The 23,182-nt window shown below is 42.1% G+C and overlaps 1 protein-coding gene across 3 annotated transcripts in view; it reads right to left on the reverse strand.

Annotated features, from left to right (window-relative positions):
* The window catches only part of cfap299 (cilia and flagella associated protein 299), an 88,224-nt gene that overhangs the window by 6,043 nt on the left and 58,999 nt on the right, over positions 1–23,182 (reverse strand). For all 3 annotated transcript variants that reach the window (XM_030060553.1, XM_030060555.1, XM_030060552.1), the window contains exon 4: positions 10,351–10,490. In XM_030060553.1, coding sequence (XP_029916413.1) covers positions 10,351–10,490 — 140 coding nt within the window. The remainder of the gene's footprint in view (positions 1–10,350; positions 10,491–23,182) is intronic.

The following is a 23,182-nucleotide window of genomic DNA, read 5'->3' on the forward strand; positions in this document are numbered from 1 at the left end:
CAGTGTGTAAATGAGTCATTTTACTTATAACATCAAAAAGTGCTTTAATATTAGTATTCCTATGCATGATAGGAAAGCTGAAAAGGCAAAAACATGCCTTTCATATGCTAGTGGTGTGTGCTACCTGGTTGTTTTAAACGTCTTTATGGAACATTTTCTTTTATGGGCTAACTCAGCAGGAGGCTTTCAAACAACCGGGTTATTCTCCAACACATGCAAAATCAGCACCATGCTGAGGTCATGAATTAGCATGTTTCATGGAGGAAACAGAACTTCACAGATTGCAGAGTATTACACTCGCATCATCATCGTCTCAATGTCCAACAGCTGGTTATAAAACATATTTGGTTAGCCAAAAAAAGGAAAACAACCTGCAGAGTAATGTATCTCTTTGCAAGAGAGGGAACAAGTGAGGTCTGTTTCCAATTTGATTTTGAGGGTGCTGTGCTAGAGTTCGCCAAGGCCAAGCATTAACATAAAGCTGTGGCTAATAAGCAATTGAAACCATAGAAAGGGTTGAGTTCCAAAATAAATGGCTGATTAATTTACGGCATCCGATTGGATCCTCCTCCTCTTTTCCGCTTTCTTTTATTGACACAAGCAGAAGAGCCACAGGGTGCAATCGTGTTTGCAACACAGACACTGAGTTGATGGAAAAATAACTGTTGGGATCTTTCAGCTGCAGTAACATGTTTAAAAAGTAGTACATCCGCTTGGGGCTCTGATTTTGTAACATGTCAGTTTGATATATTATGCAATTAGCAGTTGTGGTATTGTTCTCTCTGTGAAATCAGTGATCAAATAAAGACCCCTCTGGCGGTTTGGTGGATTGTTGAAGAAGAGCAGGGAGCAGGGGGGGCTCATATCAACTTGACATTCCCTATTAAAAAGTTCCCAGATCTTCTGCCTTAGTTGATGGGAATTCAAATGAGGGTGGTTGGAGACTGAAACCATCTCATAAAACAGCAGTAAGTTAGCATACTGCATGGCACCCATGGTAGGTTTGCCTGAATTCAATCCAGGCTCACAAGGAAACGGGTACAAACCGCAGCTTGACACTGTTAGGACTGTCATCATGAAAAACAAAAACACTCATCTCAGGATATTGTGGGCATGTGAAGCTAACGCATTACATCTTTTGCAGTTGGATGTTTGTCTCCTTTCAAAAATTTAAGCGTAAGATGTTATACTTCCCACAAACAGACCGCACAAGTTTTCTAAATGTGCAACACGGAGCATAACGACAGACAGCAGCATCACTTAGTCTATGGTGGTAACAGGTTTGATTGTTATCACAGCGTTCGAAAAGCAATAAAAAGACTGTGCTCCTGGTATAGCTCTGCTCTCATGGCTGTAGTGACATTCTGGCCTTTTTCAGCGGTTCTCATCACTAGCTCCAGCGGTGCAAGAGCCAGCTGCTTTGCAGTAATACAACTCCAAATGTCACACTTTGAGGCGCTCAAGGTTGCTTTAGTGGGCCCCGGCTATTCCCCAGCAGTAGTTTGTGGTCCAAGAACAAAGTTGGACCTTAGGGAGGAGGCTCAGTGTAAATCTGGGGGGGAGGCACGTTGTGGAGGTGGTGGAGTGGGGTGGAGCTAAATGTCTCAGCAGCAAGTTGTGCATATCATATGGGATCATAACATCATGGAATGAAGCCAACATTCAACATGCATTTAATATTTCACTTGCTGCATTGCTTTACTACAGCCAATACATGATGAATAAAAAGTGTAAAATATTAATGATCCAGACCATAAAAAATAAATCTCAAAATGTTTACATTTACATTTTGAGGACACGGCAATCTTTGATATATTGTCCTCACTTGGCTGGTGTCAGACTATATAGTTACGTTTTCTCCAAGATTTGTTTCAGCTACAATCTCTTGTGCCACATAAAACTTGTTCGCAAATACCCATTTGCATTTGGGCCATAAAAAATATTTTCTGACTAAAACATATTAAGAAAGCTTGCTACAAATTACAAGCAAACATATAGCACCAGCAACATAAAAACCTCCCCATGTGGCCTTTCCAAAACCCACAGACCCCCACCACGCAATTATAGGAAATGTAAATACGTATCGGTACAGAATGACCTGTTTCTGAATAGCTATGAAAGGGGCTATTCCAGCCAATAAAGGGAGAGCAATGGAGTTTACTGCTGGTATCCTGGCAACATGGTTTTCTTGGATTGGATGCTTGTCACATTCCCAAAGACAGTAATTCAGATTGAGGGGAAAAGATTGACCTTCATCCGAGCCTGCCTCTGGGGGACTCACACTAAGGCTAAATGTCTCAACACAGACCACAGACACAACTCGTGTGACCAGGAGATGAGGCCGGCCTGACACCTCCATGACACAAAGGCATGAAACCAATCAAAACTAGCAGGCTTTGCTACACTAATCGAAACTAGCAGGCTTTGCTACGTCCGCTTCCTAAGCTCCAGTCATTTCTGTAGCATGCGAAAAAAGTGAAAGAAAACGCCAACGGCTTCTGTTAGGCCGAGGCCATGAGCCATGTGGACTCTCACATGTCTGTCAAACATCTCCTGTCAGCTTTTGGAGTAGACTGCTCCTCCAGTAAACACATACACTGGACTCCTCCTGACAGTGACAGTCCAAACTTTGTGGGGAGATACACTGATGCATAAAATTATAAGGTATGATAGGACGAGAAGTCTGCCCTTTTTTTTTCTGAACTGCCAGCAGAGCTGAGTAACGCAGGTTCAGAATAGACTACTGCAATGCCCCAATTATGAAATACAAATTGAGGTTTTTTCCCCCCTAAAGCTCTAAGGAAAATTATATTGTCTGTGACTTGCTCACATAGACACATGCATACTTCCTCTCTTTGCAAATTAGGTTTGACAGCGTTTTCAGTGACTATTTATACCAAAATGCCATACAACAATTAACATTTTTTTGGTAGACCACTTTTATGCCATGGTGAACCGCTTGCTTTTGGTAGAGAAATGGGACAGATGTGAGATATTTTAACACTGAACATGAAAAAGACTGACGGAAAGTGTAAAAAAAAAAAAAAAAAAAAAAGCAGAAGAAGAAGCAGAAGAAGAAAAAGAATTTTGAAGTACAACTGAGAATTTCGCACCGTGCGTTACTTGGACTTGAATAATCGGACCCACCTCCTTCAGTGTCCCATGTGAAATGTCACCAGGGCAACTGCCTGCATGGTCGGCGCGTATTTGGTCACAAAGAGAGCTCCAGCAGCTGGATGGCACCACACCCAGACACATGGACCAGTAAAAGTGTGAGAACCTGGATTTGGTGGAAACAATGACCGTGCTCCTTGATCTTAGCACTGGTTCCTGGTTCCCTATGCAATTCACCACTGCTGTTTGACACGTGCGCTGTGTCCTTTCACTTTCCATAGTTACCGTGCTTAGCTCCATTGTTATCTCCAGGCGGTCATTTTCCAGGGTAATGTCAACAGTCTCATTACAGGACTCAGAGGAGCTAAACTCCCAGGACTGGATGTTATATATTACAAAAGAGCAAGTACCTAGCGTGTGCATTCACCCAAAACGTTTTTTTGTTGTAACTGCAGCATTCAAGTCCAATAACTGTTTATCAATTTAATGCTTAGTGTAGATGAGAATCTGGTCAGTGTTGAGATTGGGCTGTTTCTGGGAAGCCATAAATTACTATTAAGCCTTCTGAGGCTGTCATGGGTCCGACTTGACGACATATTCATGATAGGATATACTGACATACCCACTTTTATCCAGGCACCTTTCCACCAACAACCAAGCTAGGTTTTAGAATAGGTGGTCACCCTGAACAGCAAAGTGAATACTTATCACATACTGCACATCTGCACATTAACCATCTTAAAAATTGCATGTGAGCTCCGTTTTTTTTTTTTTTTTTGAGTGCATTAAAGCACGTCCAAGAAAGAGAGATCATTTTATGTATTTCAAGGTGTTGTGGCTTGCTGTCAAATCCTCAAACTGAGCTACACGTGCACATACAGGCCAGAGGCATTACATAATGCAGTGACACAATTGGGTGTTATACTCTATTCCATATGACTGGAGCTCAAGAGGCTAATATCACCTTGACCGAGAGAGGTTAACTATGCAGTGTTCCCTGGGGCCAGAACTCAGTTTTTAGAAGGGTCTTAAAATAATATCGAGATTGGCCCAATACCTTCACTCATATTTCAAGAATGCTGACCAATTACAACTTATCAGTCTGGTATGATAACACTTAACTACAACAGCAGAGATTTATAGTCATTGATAATAGACTCTTGAAAGCTTGTGCCATTTTCATAATCCTACTTTGTGCTTTAAATACAGACCACTGTAACATTCAGAGATTGTTTCAGACATTAAATCTTAATTATATGGCTGACACAGCCTATCAAACCTGGGAGGAGGGCTCAGATGATCCTGTCACTGGTGTAACATTGAGTTACTCCATCAAAGTCATCCAAACAGTATCAGCACTGGGAAGAAACACTCCATTTGAATTTTGCCCTGAAGATCCTGCCAGTAAAATGTGTGTGCACCATGTGTGAAGATCAACACACATGACTTGGAATGTTCTTGCTTACCAGCAAATATTTATCAGGGCTGGCAAACTCCATTGCAACAGAATATCCCTCCGCCTCCAATAAAGCGCGGACACAATACTTCAGGCCGACCTGCTAAATCACCTTCGGAGCTGGAACAGTTTCTCTTTTGTATTAAAAGTTAATAAAGTAGGACAGCAGTGCAAATATTTTCACAGCGGCAAATGAAGCCAGACACACAGGTGCATTGCAGAGGCTGAGCATGGAGGCAATATGGTTTTGGCCTCGGAGGAGGCATGCGCTGTTTTTCTACCGAGCAGATCCTTCAAGTTCAATGTTTCAGCCTGTCGCCAAATGCACACAACTAGCATGCAGGCAAGCTTTATAAGTTCCAGAGGCTTCTAAAGGCCCTCTTCACAGTAATTCTGCCATTTAATGGAATAGATTTTTTTTAAAATATCAAAGCTATGCTATTGCTAATCTCAGATGAACATCAGATTTGTTTGTACTGTGTTTAAAGGTTTAGCATATAGCTTGAAGAAATAATTCAGTTAGCTTGGTGGCTCTTGTTCTTATCTGCCTCAGGCTCAACGTTTTAACATGGGATAGAACAACGTAAGGCTGAAAAGTTACAGAATACCAATTGAGACGACTATCTATGTGAGATGGCACCAAGCCTGTCCAGGCCTTTACTGTATAGAAGGAAAAGAAAGAGACGCAGACAGAGAGAAAAAGGGGAATGGCCAGAGTGCATAAACAGATGGTCACTTTGCTGGGGAACATTAAATAGACATCAGAGATGCTGGAGGCACATCTGGAGTGGCAGGAAGCTGGGTGCATGGAGCTGCAGATCTGTGGGATAATTAGGTGAGGGTCAGGACTATTGTTTGTGTGTGTGTGTTGAAGGCTTACAGTAATTTTAGGTTACAAAGTGCAGAAGATCATGCATAAACCTTAAAGCAAAGCCTGCATGCTGTCATTGAAACACAAAGTATTGTTACAGTACATATGTGATACACAGGTTTTAGACTTAATGGCTTAGCTCAGAGTTTTAATGTCAGTTTTGTCCTGAGGTGACAGGATCCCATGCACACCATTTTCACAAGTGCTTCCCAAACTTATCATCTCTCCAAGGCAGCTGCTTGGCCTGACGACGCTACACTGATTGATAAGTTCCATGTATGTTTACAAATGTTTATCAGTTATCATCAGTGATATCAATATGTAGAGGCCTTTGCAACTTTGTCCAGAAAAGTGCAGTTCCAGTCTAGTTTTTACATGTTTTTGTATTTTAACTGTTTCTAACATATCGACTTTCTATAGAAGCGATGAGGGACGTCTCCAGAAAAACGCTGCGCTTGATTTATTTTTACCGGGTTTCCCAGGAGGGTGGAGGCTTACAACATATGCTTTTACAAATGATGTTTTATATGACCCACCCACCCAGTGTGCCTGGTAAAATAAATCAAGCTCTACGTTCAACTGATTTTGTCCCTTGCGGCTTCTATAGAGTACATGCAAATGCAGAAATTTTGGAGCCAGTTGAAAGTGTGAAAGAATAAAGGAAAATGTAAGCAAAGTGTTTGACTGTTTTTTTAGAGTTGACATGTCAAAACACAAGGATCCATTAATGTCAAATGTCAGGAACCATAACTCTCTCAAAAAATAAAGCTACAGTTCCTATTATCCCCAAAAGGAAACAGCATTTTGATTATATCTTGCTTCCAGTATTCCAGTATTTCCAGTTGAAACATAATGTTAGGGAGGGACATGATGCAGGGACGGACATGATGCAGGGTTCTTAAGTCAATGAAGACTTTGCTTTGATACCAAATCTGGATGTTTCGAAATGATTAAAAATGGAAATATTCAATTGGAAATGGAAATAGGGTTTTAGGGCTTGAACAGCCTCTTGTATCAGTTTGAAAGTTGTGAAATTGCACATTTTATATGATGGTAGGGTTGGAGGGACTGTCAAAATATCTGCGATGGTATTATGTATTCTACAATATGGGAAATCTTGTAGAAGTAACTGGCCTTTTACATAATCTTGATTACATTTCACTACTTATGAAGCTCCATCAGTTCTGAGGAAGCTTCTCTTGATGGTTTAAAGATTCTAGATTTTAAAGATGCAGAAACTCCAGCTACCAGTGACCATTTATCATTAGCAGATGACTGGGAACCATCAACAAGAAATGGTGCTAACAAGGTGAAAAAGTCATTTTTCATCATTGATACGTTAAACAAATTCCCATCTGCACACTACCCAGTACAGCAAGAGTTTATCACTAAGTCATCTCTTTCGAACGGGGGATGAGTTTTCTTTTCCCATGCCTTTTGAAAAGTTATTGTCAAAGGGGGGAAGAGCAAGTGTGCTCGGGTGTCCAGCATCCAGCTTGCGAGTGTGCTGGAGTTTATGAGAATCCAGACAGGCTTTGGCTTTCTTGATATACGAGTTTCATTATTCACATAGCGCTCTGAAATCAATTACGCAAAGTTGGCCCGTCAAGATTTGTTTTCCTCACCATACTGTTTCTTTACTGGTTCGCTGTAGTGGGGATGTACTTCACAATACAAATGATATACTATTTTCTTCAAATCCATCCAGCGGGTTCATAAGTCTTCTTCTTGTCTTCTTATTTTGCATGCTTTTCTCCAGGGAGACGTTCTATGACTGCTCTGTCTCTTTCTCTTTTTCTCTCTTTTTTTTTTTTTCCCCGAGACAGTGCAAGCTGCCGATGTGAACCTATCCACCCTTGCTGGAGGTGGGAGGTGGAGGCCGGAGCTGGCGCTGGTGTCGCTGGGCTGCGTTCTTTGTGGCTGGGGAGGAGGAGGAGGAGTGACAGGATTCAGAGTCCTGCGGTGGGAGGTTTGGTGCACCGAGTGGGCAGCAGCTCCAGCATCTGCTCCCTCTTAGTGGCAACCACACTGGGTGTTATTGTTCCCGACAGAGATGCCAAAAAAAAAAGAAAAAGGGAGGGGGAGGGAGGGTGAAGGAGCAGATAGCAGGGTGAGAGAAGGGGATAGGTAGCAGAGAAAGAAGAAAGAGAGGAAAGGAATGAAAGAGAGTTTGTGGAAGTTGTAAATAAAGAATGACACATGTATAAGGCAAAGAAAAAAAAATAGAGGTTAAAAAAAGATGTGCGGAGAAGGAAGTGAGAGGTCGGACGGAGGGAGGGCAGGGAGACCCACAGAGGGGAATGCCTCATAAAAGCATCATTAGGGAGGAGGCCTTACCTCCAGGCATGCTCTCTCAGTGACTCACACCTAAAGCTCGTTAGGGGTTCCACTCACCAGAGAAATAGCCCAGTTCAAGGCTATGAGTGAGACTGTTTGAGTGCAAATAAAACAAGGCTTCACACACTTTGGACACGTTGGTGTCAAAGAATGGGAAAACCACTTCCAACAATGAAAACCAGAACTTCACTCTTGGTCGTGGAGGCAAAAGTGCATTCTGCAAACTGTCGTGATCGATTTTGAACACTGAAATCCTTTCGGTGTTTGTAAGGGGAAAACGTCTCTGACGACTTTTGTGATTATCAGTGAGACAATGTTGAAAGTTTCTGCGACAAGTACATCGCATTGACTACATTTACATTATTATTCCTACATTCATCCAATGAAGACAATACTTGGTCTAAGAAATCTTCATGGGAACAGGATTTTCTGATTATCTTAATCCGGATAAGGTCATAGTTGGAGTAGACAACAGTCAGATTAAGACATGGAGTACATGGAGTATTTTAGTTGGGTTACTGAAGGGCATTTTAGCTACGCATACACCTTTAATGGCACTATGACTTTGGAGTTTTCCCTGCACTCTGTGACACAAAAAAACAATCCACATGCTCGACGTTGCATGCTCTTGTTGAAATTGAGCAACCGAACAGCCAGCAGGGTAAAACAGACTGCAACATAACAATACAATTTCTTTTCAGTGGTGATGACAACGGATTTCTGCTATCTGTTGTCGTCTATGATTTCTGTATTTTAAGGTTTACTAAACGAGACGATTCCCGAGTAGACGCGTTCATATTATACACAGAATCCTTCAAGTAGGCCTATAAAAGAAAACAGCCACATCAACATCTCCAAATGACACCCAGACAGAGCAGCAAGTTGCTAGCTTAAATGGGGCTCCGCTCCGTAGCATGGAATATGAATGGGAATACAAACAGTTTAATCAGAATACTGTCCAAGGCCAGTAGTTGGATGGAAAAAATCTGCATGGTGACAGAGTTAGAGTGACCAGATATCATGTGTTATACCTCTCAACATGCAAAGAAATGGCCTTTATAGAGTGACAAAGCTGGTTGAACCAACTTATGCTCTGTGATCAATGGAATTTAGAATAACAGATGGGATTTTGCAATTGGCAAGATCCCCCCAAAAAGGTAAAATCCATCCAAGCCAGAGCACGTAGAAAGTATGTTTAGTCTTAACAGTGGAATTATGTGCTGCAGTGTCACTGAGGTTACGCTGCTTGCCTGTTGTTTGGCTGGGTGTGAACATAACTATGTAATACACACTCTCATTCCCTCCCCTGTCCAGGTGTGTTTGTCCTCATGGGTTTTCTAGCACATATCTGAAATGTAGGGAATATGTCACTATGCAAGAGCATGTGGAATGTGGGAATGGTTTTGGTTCCAATAATTTGCTGCCAGCTGTCTATGTACACAGCTCCCCTGTTAGACAATTACTGAGAAGATGATACCTGCCACACACAGAGAGACAGGGGCTAGATTTAAACTTTTACCTAGAGGTTCATTTGTAGTTATCTGTACATATCTGAACATGTGTGCATTTATCATGATGAAGGATAAATACCTAAAAACTAAATGTAAATAGGAATATTCTTGATGGATCCTTAAATCATTTATAGAGATTAATTGCTGCTGCTCAGTATCAAGCCGTATTAAACCATCACATGTAACTGTGCACATGTGAAGCAGGGTGTTGCTGAAAAGAGAGCATGCTCAGTCGACTTTCCTTGGATACTTGATCTAGAAGATGTTCCTTGTCACAGCTGCAGTCCTGCTTTTGATTGTGGATTTAGGATTGATTTTGTGTGTAGAGCTTCCTGACATTTCCTTTCCCTGTTACTAATAACATATTTTTCCTTTTACTGGTACCTGGAGTAAGACTGGAATCCATGGCGATTCAGTCTGTAAGCATTTTTCCCCAAATTGCATCATAAAGACAGAAAATACATATTTTTAACCAAATTTAGCGCTATTTAGTTTGCCTTTTAAATTTAAGTCATTTCTGTTTTTTCAGTTATGATATATCTGTGATGTATCCATCTATGTATCTCTCTCTCTCTGTGCCTCTCTTTCTCTCTCTATCTATCTATTTATAAAACTTTGTAATCTTTGACATCTGTGTCGGGGGAAAAGAGCTCAAATTTATCTGGGGAGATGAATTTAGAGCACATTAAATCAATATCTACTTTTCATAGCTTAAGTCTATTCTAAACCTAGCCCATCATCCTAACCCGTTTCTGTCTTGTCGAGGCAGAGTCAGCGCTTTGGCTCTTTTCTTAGCTTCACTTGAGTGTATATTTATTCCACATCTATGTAGAGAGTAGATCTGGTGCCTTGATGGCACGCTGAGGCCACAGCGGCTGGTGCTGTACATACTAACCACACTGGCCCTTCAGCGCTTCTTCCAAGCCTATTGGTCTCTCACGTCAAGCTGAACCTTTAATCCCAGATAATAAGATTTCCTTGCCCTTCAAATCTTGTCAAATCCCACTCTACTCAAGGCTTCCCCAACCAATGTGGACACGTTACAATAAAAGTATACTCACAATATATCTGATTGTCTTGGCATAAGCTTCTTTCCGTTGAAATATTCTTCAAAATCTTCGGTTTTGAGTCTGTGGGCGTAGTCTATATAGCCAAGCACTTCCTGTCCAAGAGCGTTACAGCCATTTATGAAAATGACCGTCTGTAAAAAGACAGAAAAAGAAGGGAACCCTGTGTAAATAATCACGACCATCCAAGCCTCCTGAGTAAAAGCCACGAGTAAAAGGCCAGTGTCACCTGTTAATAATGGAGAGACTGGGGGGATCTGTTACAAATACACCCACCATGAAATACAAAGGCTCATGTTATACTGTGAATCAGGCTCAAACCAAAACGACTCCGACTTGTGTCAGCCTGCGGCGGCCCGCGCTCACCGAGGTGGGCTGTCGACAGAATATCCTGCTCAGACAAGTGTGTGGGACTCAGGTTGAGAGTCTCAGTTCCGTTCCAACACTCCTACGGTTGGGGCGAGAAATGCAACAGATATAATACTCAGCTTGAAATGACAGACTGGACCAGAGTTAAAACTTAATAGGTTATGTGCGTTGTTTGGGACCTGTTTTGGCTGAAGGGGACAGTTCATATTAAATACAGAACAAGATATATTATCCCATTTAACCCTAGTGCGTTCTATCCTGATAGTTTCTGTGTGATCTGGTGAGGTTTCCATTCTGCTGCAATCCTCCCTGTTGCCCTGCACCCCGATGACATGGGGCAGGATTGGTGTTGTTTTGTGGAGCTCAAACTGTTGAAGATTTACATGGCTATGGCAACCGCTCTTTCCAAAAACAATGACCTGGTTACCTGCCATAATCCACAAACCCTTGGGGGGTGAAGAGTTTTGTTGGTTTCGTTGGTTTCCTACTGAAGAACGCGGGCACACCGTACCTATTTACCTGTAAGTCTGTACTCCTTTGGGGCGGATAGATACAGGCTGCCACTGTTCTTTGGCAGAAAATAGTTCCCAAAAAAACTCTTCACCTCGAGGGCTGTGGATCATTGTGACGTGTCACTTCCGGAAAGAGCTGTTGTTTAGTTTTTCACATGTAAATTTTTGACAGTTTGAGCTTCACAAAAGAACAACCATCCGGCCCCACTGTATTCAGGTATCAGGTGTCAAGGCAGACGGGGAAGATTGTGGCAACCTGGCAACTTTGCTAAATTTCATTGAAACCCTTTAAAGAATCCTCATTCCTTTGAAGAGTGAAAAACAGAAACTATCTTGAGAATCAGAGATGCTGCTTTCGAGGTGGATTCCCTAAATTTATGTAGCTTAGGCCTGTAACTGAATCACTGATTTCTGATTTGGACGGTATAAGTTGGAGTCGTGAATGAAAACAACACACCTAGTATTCTACATATTGCTTCCCTGCAGACCATCAGACACCAACTCTCTGAAGTGTCTACCGAGAAAAAAGCGGGTAAAAAAGTATGACAAATGAGTTCGTCACCAGACTCAGACAAAGCAAATGAAAGGCAAGTTGTCCAAATCCCCTCGGGTGACAGCAAAACATGAAATGATCTTTTCATGTTGGTTTGATGGTTTAGATAACACGCGATGACAATGGATGAAAAAAACTCCAAACAGAACACACACTCAGGTGTGAAGAGGTTGTTTTGTCTGGTGTCACAATGATAAAAAGGAAGCTTTTCTTTCTTCCTTGTCTTGGGAAAGGAGGCTCTTTTTGTGTCTGACTTGTCTTGTTTACTCTGGGCATGAATGAATCCCACTTGTCGGCCTACAGTAACACAGTAAGAGGATCTGAGCGGAATGCCTCAGCCAGTGATATCACATTTGTATTACTGTCAGGACACGGGCCATCTGTGGATCCCTTTACTAAAAGGCGTGAGATAACTAGTGCTCCAGAGCTCAAAGGAAAAGAGGGCTCCTCTCTCAAACGTTTAAAACAGATGCTATCAGGTTCACAGCTGGCTGGGGGCCTGGGCCAGCTACCCTCTCTACTAGCTTCTGTGCTCCCCCGGCCAACCTTGAAAAGACATCATCAGGTGGAGCTGGCAAGAGCAGGGGAAAGCAAGCAACAGTTGGGTAGAGGCAGAATCTGAAATGAACACCCAACAAGTGCCAAATGCAGGTCAAATTAGCCACTGGTGCAGCTGCCATAGAGGCCAGTAGGGGAGAGTGGGGTAAATAGTGCCAATTTTTACTTAAAGTGCCTTTAAAGCGAGGGGATTACAGTAATGCCTCCAACTAAAATATGCACATATAGTTTAGGATGTTGTGCATCCCTGGGAACAATCACTTTGGATCTTACATAAACTGTTTGCGAAATATAGCTTTCGAAAAAAAAGTGGTTTTGTGGCACAACTTGCCCCCGGTGCGGGGTAAATTGTGCCATTAGAGAGAATACACTGGGGTAAATTGTGCCATTGATAATTGAAGTAAAACAGATCATTTTAATATCACAAATGATAATGCTATATAAAAGCAAAACAAATTCAATACAAAATTATTTATTTAACATTTATTTATTATTTTAACAAGATCACAGGCCACTTTTCTATAACAAGGCCGAGCGCCACATGAACACATACCCAGAACAAAATAAAACTTCCAAAATGAGCACCTGTAAATCATCTTCATCTGAATCTGAATAGTTTTAGTGATCAAAGGTAAGAAGACAATGTACAATAACAATAAAATACAATAAAGTAATATATAGTATATAATCACAAGTTATTCCACTGGCACAACTTACCCCAGGCCCTTTGGCACAAATTACCCCAAGCCCACCATCTTGAAAAAAAATCATCCCCCAGCTGTTTTGAGCTAACATCATGCTAACTGTATAGACTCATGGTGTAGCTTACTAAAGTACTAAAACCTGTGTGAACTGTTTTCAAAATTTTCTATAATTGTTCAAACACAGCAATCAAAAAACCTTGATCATAGAAATTTTACTTTGGAGGGCAAAAAAATGTTTTTTGAACTTAAATGTGCTTTTCTCTCAAGCCATGTGTCTCCCTTCTTTGCAGGATGAGTGAAATGGATGCCTCTTCAAAAATATGTGGTCACATGACCAACTTCTTCTATAGTTTTCTAGATAACGGGGGTGGCACTACTTGCCCCTTGGCACAAATTACCCCACTCTCCCCTACTGTTTTCAGACAATAACAATTTGAAACATCGGGGATACAGTATATACAGTCTTTGCTTTTTGACCGCATTCAAATTTTGCACAGGCTGATCACTGTGTACTTGTGTCCAGACAATAAAATCAACATAAAACAATGGCTCTGTATCAGCTAAGCTCCTGACTAGCAGATGCCCTGCATGAGTGAGCAAGTCTTCTGTAAAAACTCTGAATCTGCCCATGTCTCTGTTGAATGTGTCACCCAGCACCTGATTCAATATGCAGGCATGGAAAACTGATACAGTGACATATTTTCATGAAAAATGTATGCTAACTATTTTGGCCAGTGAAACTTTTTCTTGGCAGGTATTTTTTTTGTTTTTGCTTGCCCTTGCCAAGTAAGCCAAAAAGTTGACTTCAGGCACTGGGGCAAAATGATTAAGTCAGACCCTGCTGCTCATAGTTAATGGCTACAATCAACCAACACTAGTTTCCAGTGTGACTCTTGTGGGGGGATGTGGGACCTCTACCTTACACCATGGAAAACAAGTGGAGGCCTTACGTCACCTGCCAGCAATTACCAAGAACAGGTGCTGTGACCTCACGGGGCAGCGAGCGAGAGGCCCCGCTTTATGGCAAACAGCGCCGTGTTGGTGCCTGAGAAGCTGAGCACTGCACAGGTTCCAGGTAAAGCATGGCTCTTTGTGATACTCAATATTCAGGTGCTCCGCTTTGAAACTCCTTTTTTTTTTTTTTTCCTTATGTGTACACAGTTGAAATTTCAGATGGCTGGAAGGAAAACACCGGTGACCTTAAGATGAAGGTTACACAAACCACGAAAAGAACAGTAGACCGGGAGTTTCCTTTAAATCTGTGATCTGCGCAACGTATAAACACAACAAAGCATCTCAAATCCTCGTGGGTACCCCGCCCTCAAAAAATCCAATATGGACATGTTTATATGCTCGGAAACAAACAGTGAAACTTGAACACTGTTGACAATTGTAATCAGTGAGGTCTGTGAAAACCGCCGAGGGATCCCCTGCCTCTTGACAATCACTAAAACCTACACAGATGTGAATTACCCTGCAAACCCTTGGCTAATCTTTCAAAGCCCCGTGGCTGAAAGAGAGGGATTTACAAATTCAAGTCAAACAGAAGCTGACAGCAGACTGACACGTACTGTGCCGCTCCTTTGTAGTCTGACAATGTCCTACAGGTGGGGACACAATGGTTGGACCACCTGACATCCTGTGGTATGATGTGTGTATGTATAAATATGTGTGTGTGTGTGTGTGTGTGTGTGTGTGTGTAATGCCATTTTAACATCAAGCTTTTTTGAAGTTTTTGCACCCCAAAAAAAGCAGGTGGCCATTTACATGTGCAGAAATCTCCGGGCCGCATATTTCACTTCCAGGTTAACTGGTGTCACAATCTTCCAACCACACCGAAAGGACCATACTGGTGATTGTGAATGTTTGGCCCAATTTATATTGCAAAAAAAAAAAAAAAAAAACATTTTTGCAAACAAAAATGATAAAGAAAAAATGATATCGGACTTCTAAAATGCAAATGCTTACTTCAGGAAAAGATTAGCAGAAATGTTAAGTGTACAGTTGTCCCTCGCTATAACGCGGTTCACCTTTCGCGGCCTCGCAGTTTCGCGGATTTTTTTTAGTGCAATTTTGCATGCTTTTTTTTTTTTTTTTTTTTTTTCAAACAGCGCATTGTGTTCTGCGTCCTGATTGGCTAAGGGACTGTAGACCATTGTCAATCAAACTCCTCCGTGCCGTGTCTCCTGTACAGTACAGAATGCGTTCATTCTATAATACTGGACTTATTTTTCTACGAAGGTTTGAACTTTGAGAGTGTTTAAACAAAAGAGAAAAGTGAGAAAATGATAATGCCTGTCTGAGAAAAGTGTATAAAGTGTGTAGTGAGGGGTTATGCAAACATCTATAATAATTGTAAAAAATAAAGCTGACTACTTCGCGGATTTCGCCTATTGCGGGTTATTTTTAGAACGTAACTCCCGCGATAAATGAGGGACCACTGTAATCATTTTATATATAGCTTACATGTAAAATCACTGGTATGGTCCTTGAAACACCCCATCGGTCTCTCATTACAATGACACTACGATTAGAAGTCCAATCAAAAAGACTATGATTTATTGGTAATTTATTGTATTTTACAGGTTAACGTTACACTGAGGTTAGGATTGACTAACCTAAATTGCAGCGCATGTTCTGTATCATTGAAGTTAATAGTATGCAGGTAATAAATTGGTATGTAACCTGTTAACACCTCTGCTGATCAGAGCCAAAATCAATAATTACCTGAAATCAGGGACTGAAATGCTGGTTAACCCGTTTACACGGAGCTGAGGTCCCAGATGGCCCTGAGATTTTAGGTCAGTGTAAAAGGTGTATGAGAGAGACAGAGGGGGAAGAAAGCAATGGAGTACAGTTGGCGGGCCACCCTGCAGTATCCATCATCTATCCATCCACGGCATCTGCCAGCGCTAGAGACTGTGGAGGGGAAAGAGCTGCAAGGCCAGCCCACAACCCTGAGGAAATTACTGAATGGCTTTTATCGCACAGTTGCCCCCACGCACAAGGCTGGTTTGACTCCGGCAGGGTTTTCCATTGACGCATGCATCTGAAAGTGTGTGTGTGTGTGTGTGTGTGTGTGTGTGTATGTGTGTGCGCTGAGAGAGAGACTCTGTGTGTGAGGTGTGGGTGTTGTGCTCCAGATCGGTAAGACAACACCAAGACGATGGATAATACTTGGACTAGGCCTACTTTTACTCTAACTCCACCCACCCCCAGCCCTTTTACACTCACACACACATGCACACATGCACACAAACACCCCCACCGGCCACCAGCCCCTCCATCAGCCTCCATGCCCCCCATCCGCCGGCCCACCTCTGCCCACACCGAGCTCCCCCTCCCCCCACCAATCCCTGGGAACAATCCTGCACTGTCAGGGAGCTGTGCAGGTGTCTTGCGGTGTCAGCTGCCATACTGTTTATTATTGGTAGGCTGCGCTTTAGGAGGAATCCCGGGCCATCACTAACAACTGTGTAAATTTGTTGGGGTAATGAAAACACGGCCTGTACTACAGGAATGTTTTAGGTGGGAGTCCGTTTTTGGCAGACTTTGCCCTTGTCCCCTTTTTAGATATTCCTTGAGGGGTGCATACGTGTGTGTGTGTGTGAGTGTGTGTGAGTGTGTCTGTGTGAGTGTGTGATGGGGTTTGGGAGGGGTTGAGGAGTAGGATAAGGAGGGGCCGTTGCTTATTTGACTTGGAAGTGACTTCACACGGCCGGCTTGTGTAATAGATGCGACGGTGGAAACCATATGTGCTGAGGTGTGCGGTGTCCGTGGGGATCTACCCGAATTACACATCCTGCAGGATATGCGATCCAGAGCTCACTTACTGAGCTGTTTGCGGGCACCCAACCAGGTCACCCCCAGTCACTAACCTACATTAGCCAGCACAAGGGGACTAACAGGATGAGGCTGCTTAAGCACCAGGAAACCCTTTTAACTGCTTGACTTCTTTTTCATGGTATTTTCGATGCAAAGGTCACGCTGAGAACTTTAGCAATCAGATCTACAAGCATTAGAGGTTAAAAGAACTATTCCAGCCATTTTCAACCTGGACCCTAATTTCCCATCATTTTCCGTCATAAGAATAATTCTAACCAAGATCTTTCCAGTTGCCTCACCGCAGAGCTATTGACATCATGGGCTCCTGAATACGGTTCAAAGGACACTCAAAAACACTGACCAAAGTGTGTCCTCTGCAACATATTAACACTCACTCTATTGTGACACATGCTTACATTTAATTTTGAGAGTGTCCAAGACCTAAAAAGTTTTTACCCATCACAGGCACACAAGAAGCTCTGTTTCACCCCGTTGTCAGTTTATTTACCAGATGGCCATTTTGAATACTCTGGGTTGCTTAAACTTGTTGAGTTAATAAAGCATCATGGTGGGGGCTCCAAATGGAAGTAAGAAGTAACTGAAGGTTTTTCACTTAATTACCCAGATCTCACATGATGTGATGTCACTAAACAGCTCAGCGCTCACCGCCGCTCATCCTTACTATCCCAGCCAGTCTGATTGCTTTATAAAAAAAGGATGCCAAAAGGACGAGCTCTCAAGCTTATATTTGTCACTTGCTGCGGACAGAGAAAGTTTCACACAAGTGTACGTATCTGACATCATAATTATATCTCAGAAAATAGGGCAAATCTATGGGGATTATATTTGCGGGGATTGGATATACTTCTCTGCTGCAGTTCAACACTGTGATTTAGAATAAGATGGATGGATATATTCTTCTTCTTGCAGCTTTAAAATATTCTAGCAAAAGAGGGTTTAATCACATAGCGACAGTGCAAGCCACAACCAACACTTCCAAAAATTACTGCAAGCTAAAAAAAGAGGTGCCCATCAGACAAAGGGTGTCATAATGTCGCAAACTGCAACGATTCTGTTTACGAGTAATTTAGCTCCTCAAAACGGCAGCAGAATCCAGTTCAAATCAGTGCTTTGTGGACAGCACATAAATAAAGCGCCACAAAGAGAGCGCACACACCTACAGCATACAATCAGTCAGGCCTTGTCTTTGTGGAATAAACTGGAGTGCACCGTGACACCGTGAGCATTGCTGTGATCTGTCTGTGCAGCGCTGTGAGTCACAGTAATCTGGTGGAGCACCCTTGAACGTAACCTCTCATCACAAACCTCTGCATGGATCACTGATAGACGGTACCCACCCTGCCCAGACTGCTCTGGACACTCTGCTGGCAAATCTGGTGCCCTGCCGGCCCACCAGAAAAAAAAAAATAGATCCAAGCGATATTTTAAAATAGGTCTGAATCTACAAAAATAACCAAAGACAATGGCTTTTCAGAGTTCATATTTCAACTTTGTCCGACAGACAAACTTGTTTGCTATGACTTCAAATATTTTACTGTTTACAATGTAACCACAGCACTTTAAATCTTGTAATTTCTGTCACTGTCTAGGCTTCCACTGTGCCATCATGTCACTGGGATACCCCCCACCACGCAGAAGAAAAGAAATCCTAAAATAACTACTTTTCAATTTCTAAGGTTTCCTTTCTTGCTGTAATGGTCCTAACAGGCCTGATTGTGTGCGCACATGCATGCAATAAGGATGAAAATAATCAAAAGACGCTGTTTCCTTTCGTTTATAATTATAGGGTGTGTCACTAGACAGATGTCTTGGCACCAGCAACAAAAATGCACAAGTGAACTGTTCAAAAGGACTTCTTGCTCTACACAGTGGTTAAATGTTATATCTATATTCTCTTGAAGCCCTTCACAGAGCAGGCCAGCCAGGCCACACAAAAAACTGTGCAAAGAAACTTTTGTTTGTTTTTCTTTCTAGGCCTCTGTGCAGTAATGTCACAAGCCTACAACAGACTTATGGATGGGACTGTTTGATGGCCAGGTCTGAGGGAAACTCTTGCAAAATGTAACGTTCTTCTGCTCAGGTTTACGCGTGAGGTGGCTGTGTGAATGGCAAACAGCTAAAGGACGCTGTGTGAATGCAAGTCGATACATGCGTGGGTGCGTGTGTGCACGTAAGATAAATGCAAGAAAGAGCGCTTGTGTGTAGGGCGTGTGTGACTGCATGTACGAGGGTGGAGGTTTAGTGTGACTGGTTAAGAACTTTACAATGTGTTTTTTATTTCATGTTTGTGTTTTTATGCCCGGTCACCACAAGAATTTCCCAGAATGAAATAATACCTTACAAGAATACCTTAATCTTGAAAATATGGACAGAATATCAACCAGTGTATAGAGAACATGCAACCGACGGCTCTGATTAGACAATACTGCACTGTTTATGTTTGTGTAAATGACATTTCCGAATGGTGTGTGTGTGTGGCAAACTGCTTCAAAGAAGGCCTAATTCAAATAACGACGCTACAATATAGGGTGTTTGGATGCTGTTTATAAGTCAGTTCAGCAAAAAGGGATTTGGGCATTTGTTTACCCCATGTGTTCTCCATCTGCATCCGTAAACAGATTACATGGGTGTTTGTGCAAGAGACGGAATAAATAAATCCAGCGGCAGGTGTCCTCCTATTGGGCTTTCTAAACACCCAATGGCGGACAGCTACGCCCAGTGAGGTTAGCCATGAGGGCAGAACAACTGTGGCCAGATACCAAAGGGGAAGCGGCTTGGTCAATCAGTCAGGAAGGCAAGGCAGCTAGCTCAACCCTGGGTTGCGTTGGCCTCTGTCTTTTCAGAGAACTCGCCAGTAAAGCCATTACCACAAAATAAGTGGCTTGAACCCACACACTTCAAATTACAGGGCACTGAGAATCAGAAAATGCTATCCTGCTTTTCGCAATTGGTGTTTTAGAAATTCTATTAAAACCTCCTTAGTTTGGCCCTTGGTGTAGCTTTACTTTTTGCTCCGACTGCACGACTTCACAGCTGCTGACAAAATTTCTTTTGTACCATTTGTGCTTTGTTTGGGAGTTTTCTTTGTGCTAACAAATGGTGCATTACGATAACTGGCCAACACAGAGTAAACATGGCTACATTCAAACATTGTGGTGTGACAGAGAGAGCAACACAGTGGTTTCTGATCTGGAAGTTGTCCAGATAGTATAGCTGTGCTCAGAAGATATGTTGGACCTGCCTGCTAAAGTCTACAGCGTACAGGGGAGGAGTAACACGGCTAAAACCACACTGTGATCTTAGAAGAGCCAGAGTAACTCGCTGCTGCAGTGATGGGAAAGAAACATCACCTGGACCAGTTCTTAAAACCAACACTTCAAACCAACGCTTAGAGAGAGACTGAACTCTTATTACAAGCTGTTTAGAACCTGTCTTAATGTTGATTCTTGCCATCAAATAAAACAGGACACAAACTAAAGCAAAAGTCAAATATTCCCTATCATATCCTAGACAATGCTCCCTGATCAGCCAACTCTTAAAAATACCGCAAGTAAAATATTACTCAAAACACAGCCAAAAAGCTGGTGGAAAGTCTATGTGAAATAAGTGCAGACCCGTGTAGACAGAACCACTGGGGTACTTTTATGATACTTGCATCAGCAGACCATATGTTATGCAGTTCAACAGGCGTTCACAGCTTTAAAAGCCGGAGTGGCCACTGCTATCACAACAACTTTACTGTCTCCCTCTGGCCTGCGGACACCAAATTCACTATCACCAAAATGAGCTGCAAAATAAACAGATGAGACACAGAGTACAGTAAAGTAATTGAAATGTTCTGGAATATCAGCAACCTGTTGTGAGGGTTAAAGGTTTAAAATCCTTGGCAGGTGGCAGACATTTTCCTGCTCCCCACAACTGCAACTGATAAAGGCCCTCCCCATATGGAGAATAAGCTGTCAGCCTGACAGGTGGCATCACTTACAGTGCTTGGTGGAGAGCCCTGTAACAGAAAAGGGGTAAGGTTTCTGCTCCCTAGAAGAAAAAAAAGCCTATCCCTACAGTAAATTAGTCGCATGCCTGAATTCAGGGAGGAATTATGGGTTGAGAATAGCAGGCGGGTCTGGCACATGTGGTCGAAACACAAATCAGTCAAACGCCGTCTCAGCTACAGATTTCAGACACCAAAGTGACCAAGCAAGGCATATCTTTTCCTCCCCCTCCACTCCTACAATCATTTTCCACATTCCACTGGCTTTCAAATTACCGGTGGGAAGAAGAATACAAGTTTAGCCTAAAATATATGCGAAGCAGTGCATCAGAGTAGCTTGTGCACTGGTGGACCAGTGAAACCCTGTCTAAGACATGTACGACTGGGATTATGGTCTCATTAATTTTGTGGACACTTTTAGGATCTTTGCTGCATTTCCTGTCCTGTTTAGAGACTGATTCTTGTCTTTTATTCTCATGTGCATGTCTGGGGGCCATACTCAACCAGTCTTACACAGCAGAAAAACAAGGGTTCTCATATTTGGGGAATTCCACACATTTCCATTTTGTATATATATCCTATATGATGCAAACAGAAACGTACAATGGTGAGCCTTCTTTAAGCACAAACAGCACACATGACGGGGCTTCTTCCTTGTCACTGAAAGATTGAAATAGTCCCCCCTCCTGTCTTTGTTTCACCAGTACTGCAGACAACTCTAAATTGAACATTATAGAGTAGAATCAAATTGGCACACTACAACCCAAAACTCTTCTACTCTGCTATCTACTTATTACCTTGAGGTAAATATAGATGACTCAAAACTAGGAAGACCCACCTCCCCTTTTGCATAATTCCTTCTCTAGTCCAGCTAATGCACAGTTTTAGTGAGCTTGAAGTAAAATGTGGGACTTCTTCAATGTGCTTGTGCCATGCAGTACAGTCAAGTCAAGAATTATTGGCACTGAAAATGAGCAAATGGGGGAGGCAAAGATGTTTGTATAAAATAAACAAAACATGTAACAATTTGAATTTTCTGAAACCTTGAAACTAATTTCCACCACTCCAATAACAATGCATGTAAAAATAAAGTGGCATCTGTGATGAAAATCTGTTGTTTTTTCAAATTAATATCAGTCTACAGAAGATGTACTCATGCTTTTCACTATTTCCTGTTTCAATACAGTATAAATAATAGCCTGCACACATGTAAAATCCTTTTTTCATACATTACCATGGGGAAAACTGACAAGCTTTCAACTCAGAAAAGACAGATGGTTGTTGATCCACACAAATTACTTGGGCATAAAAACAGACATAAATCTAATAATGGACATAAAAATACCCTAACAGATGCAAATACCACTAAGACAGTCAGAGAAATAATGATTTAAAAAAAAAAAAAAAAAAAAAAAAGATTCAGAGGTCTGAAATGGTTGCAAATTTGCCAGAAGAGGACACCTGTGCATTTTGATCCCATGTACAGTGAGAGAGATAGTGGGGGAGGGAAAGATGAACCCAAACATCAGTTTCATAACTTCAGAGTTTAGTGGAATCTTGGGGTTATCAAGTTTCAAAATCAGCTGTTGGACTCCACCTCCATGTCAACAAGCTCTTTGGAAGGCTTTGCACTAAAGAAGCCCTTACTGAGAGCAACCCATAAATTGAAGTGCCTCAACTTTGCCAAACATCTTTGGAACTACAATTGGAATCGTGTGTTGTGGTCAGATGAGACCAAAACTGAACTTTCTGGCCACGGACACGATCAGCACGGTTGGCAACAAAAGACGACTGCACACAGGGAAAAGCACCTGATACCCATAGTAAAATATGGTGGTAGGTCTTGGATGCAGCTAGAGGTCCAGTGGCTCATGTTAAGATCAATGGCATAACGAATTCCTCTAAGTGCTACAGTATTTTTAGCCAAACCTTGTTTCCTCTGCCAGGAGGCTGAGAGTTGGCCATCATACAACAGAGGTTTCTGTTGAAGCAATCTAAATGGTCGAGAGCCGCGTGGTATTTACTATAACATTACCGGAGCCCCATCACTTTATCTGTATTTTTCCACTACGGAAGCTGTCAAACTAACAGCTTTCCAAATAAAACTTTTGTCATCCCTGTAACCAAATCACTGCTCTGATGTTTTTTTTTACATGCAACCTCTCGTGTTCTATTGCTTAATTCAACAACACAATGACCCCAAATATACACCAAAATTAACACAGAAATAGTTGTAGGGACACAAAATCGTCTGTTTTGCAAGAGCTATTTCAGTCTCCAGACTTGAATCCTC

This window comes from Myripristis murdjan, chromosome 9 (genome assembly GCF_902150065.1).
Source record: "Myripristis murdjan chromosome 9, fMyrMur1.1, whole genome shotgun sequence".
Lineage (NCBI taxonomy): Eukaryota > Metazoa > Chordata > Actinopteri > Holocentriformes > Holocentridae > Myripristis > Myripristis murdjan.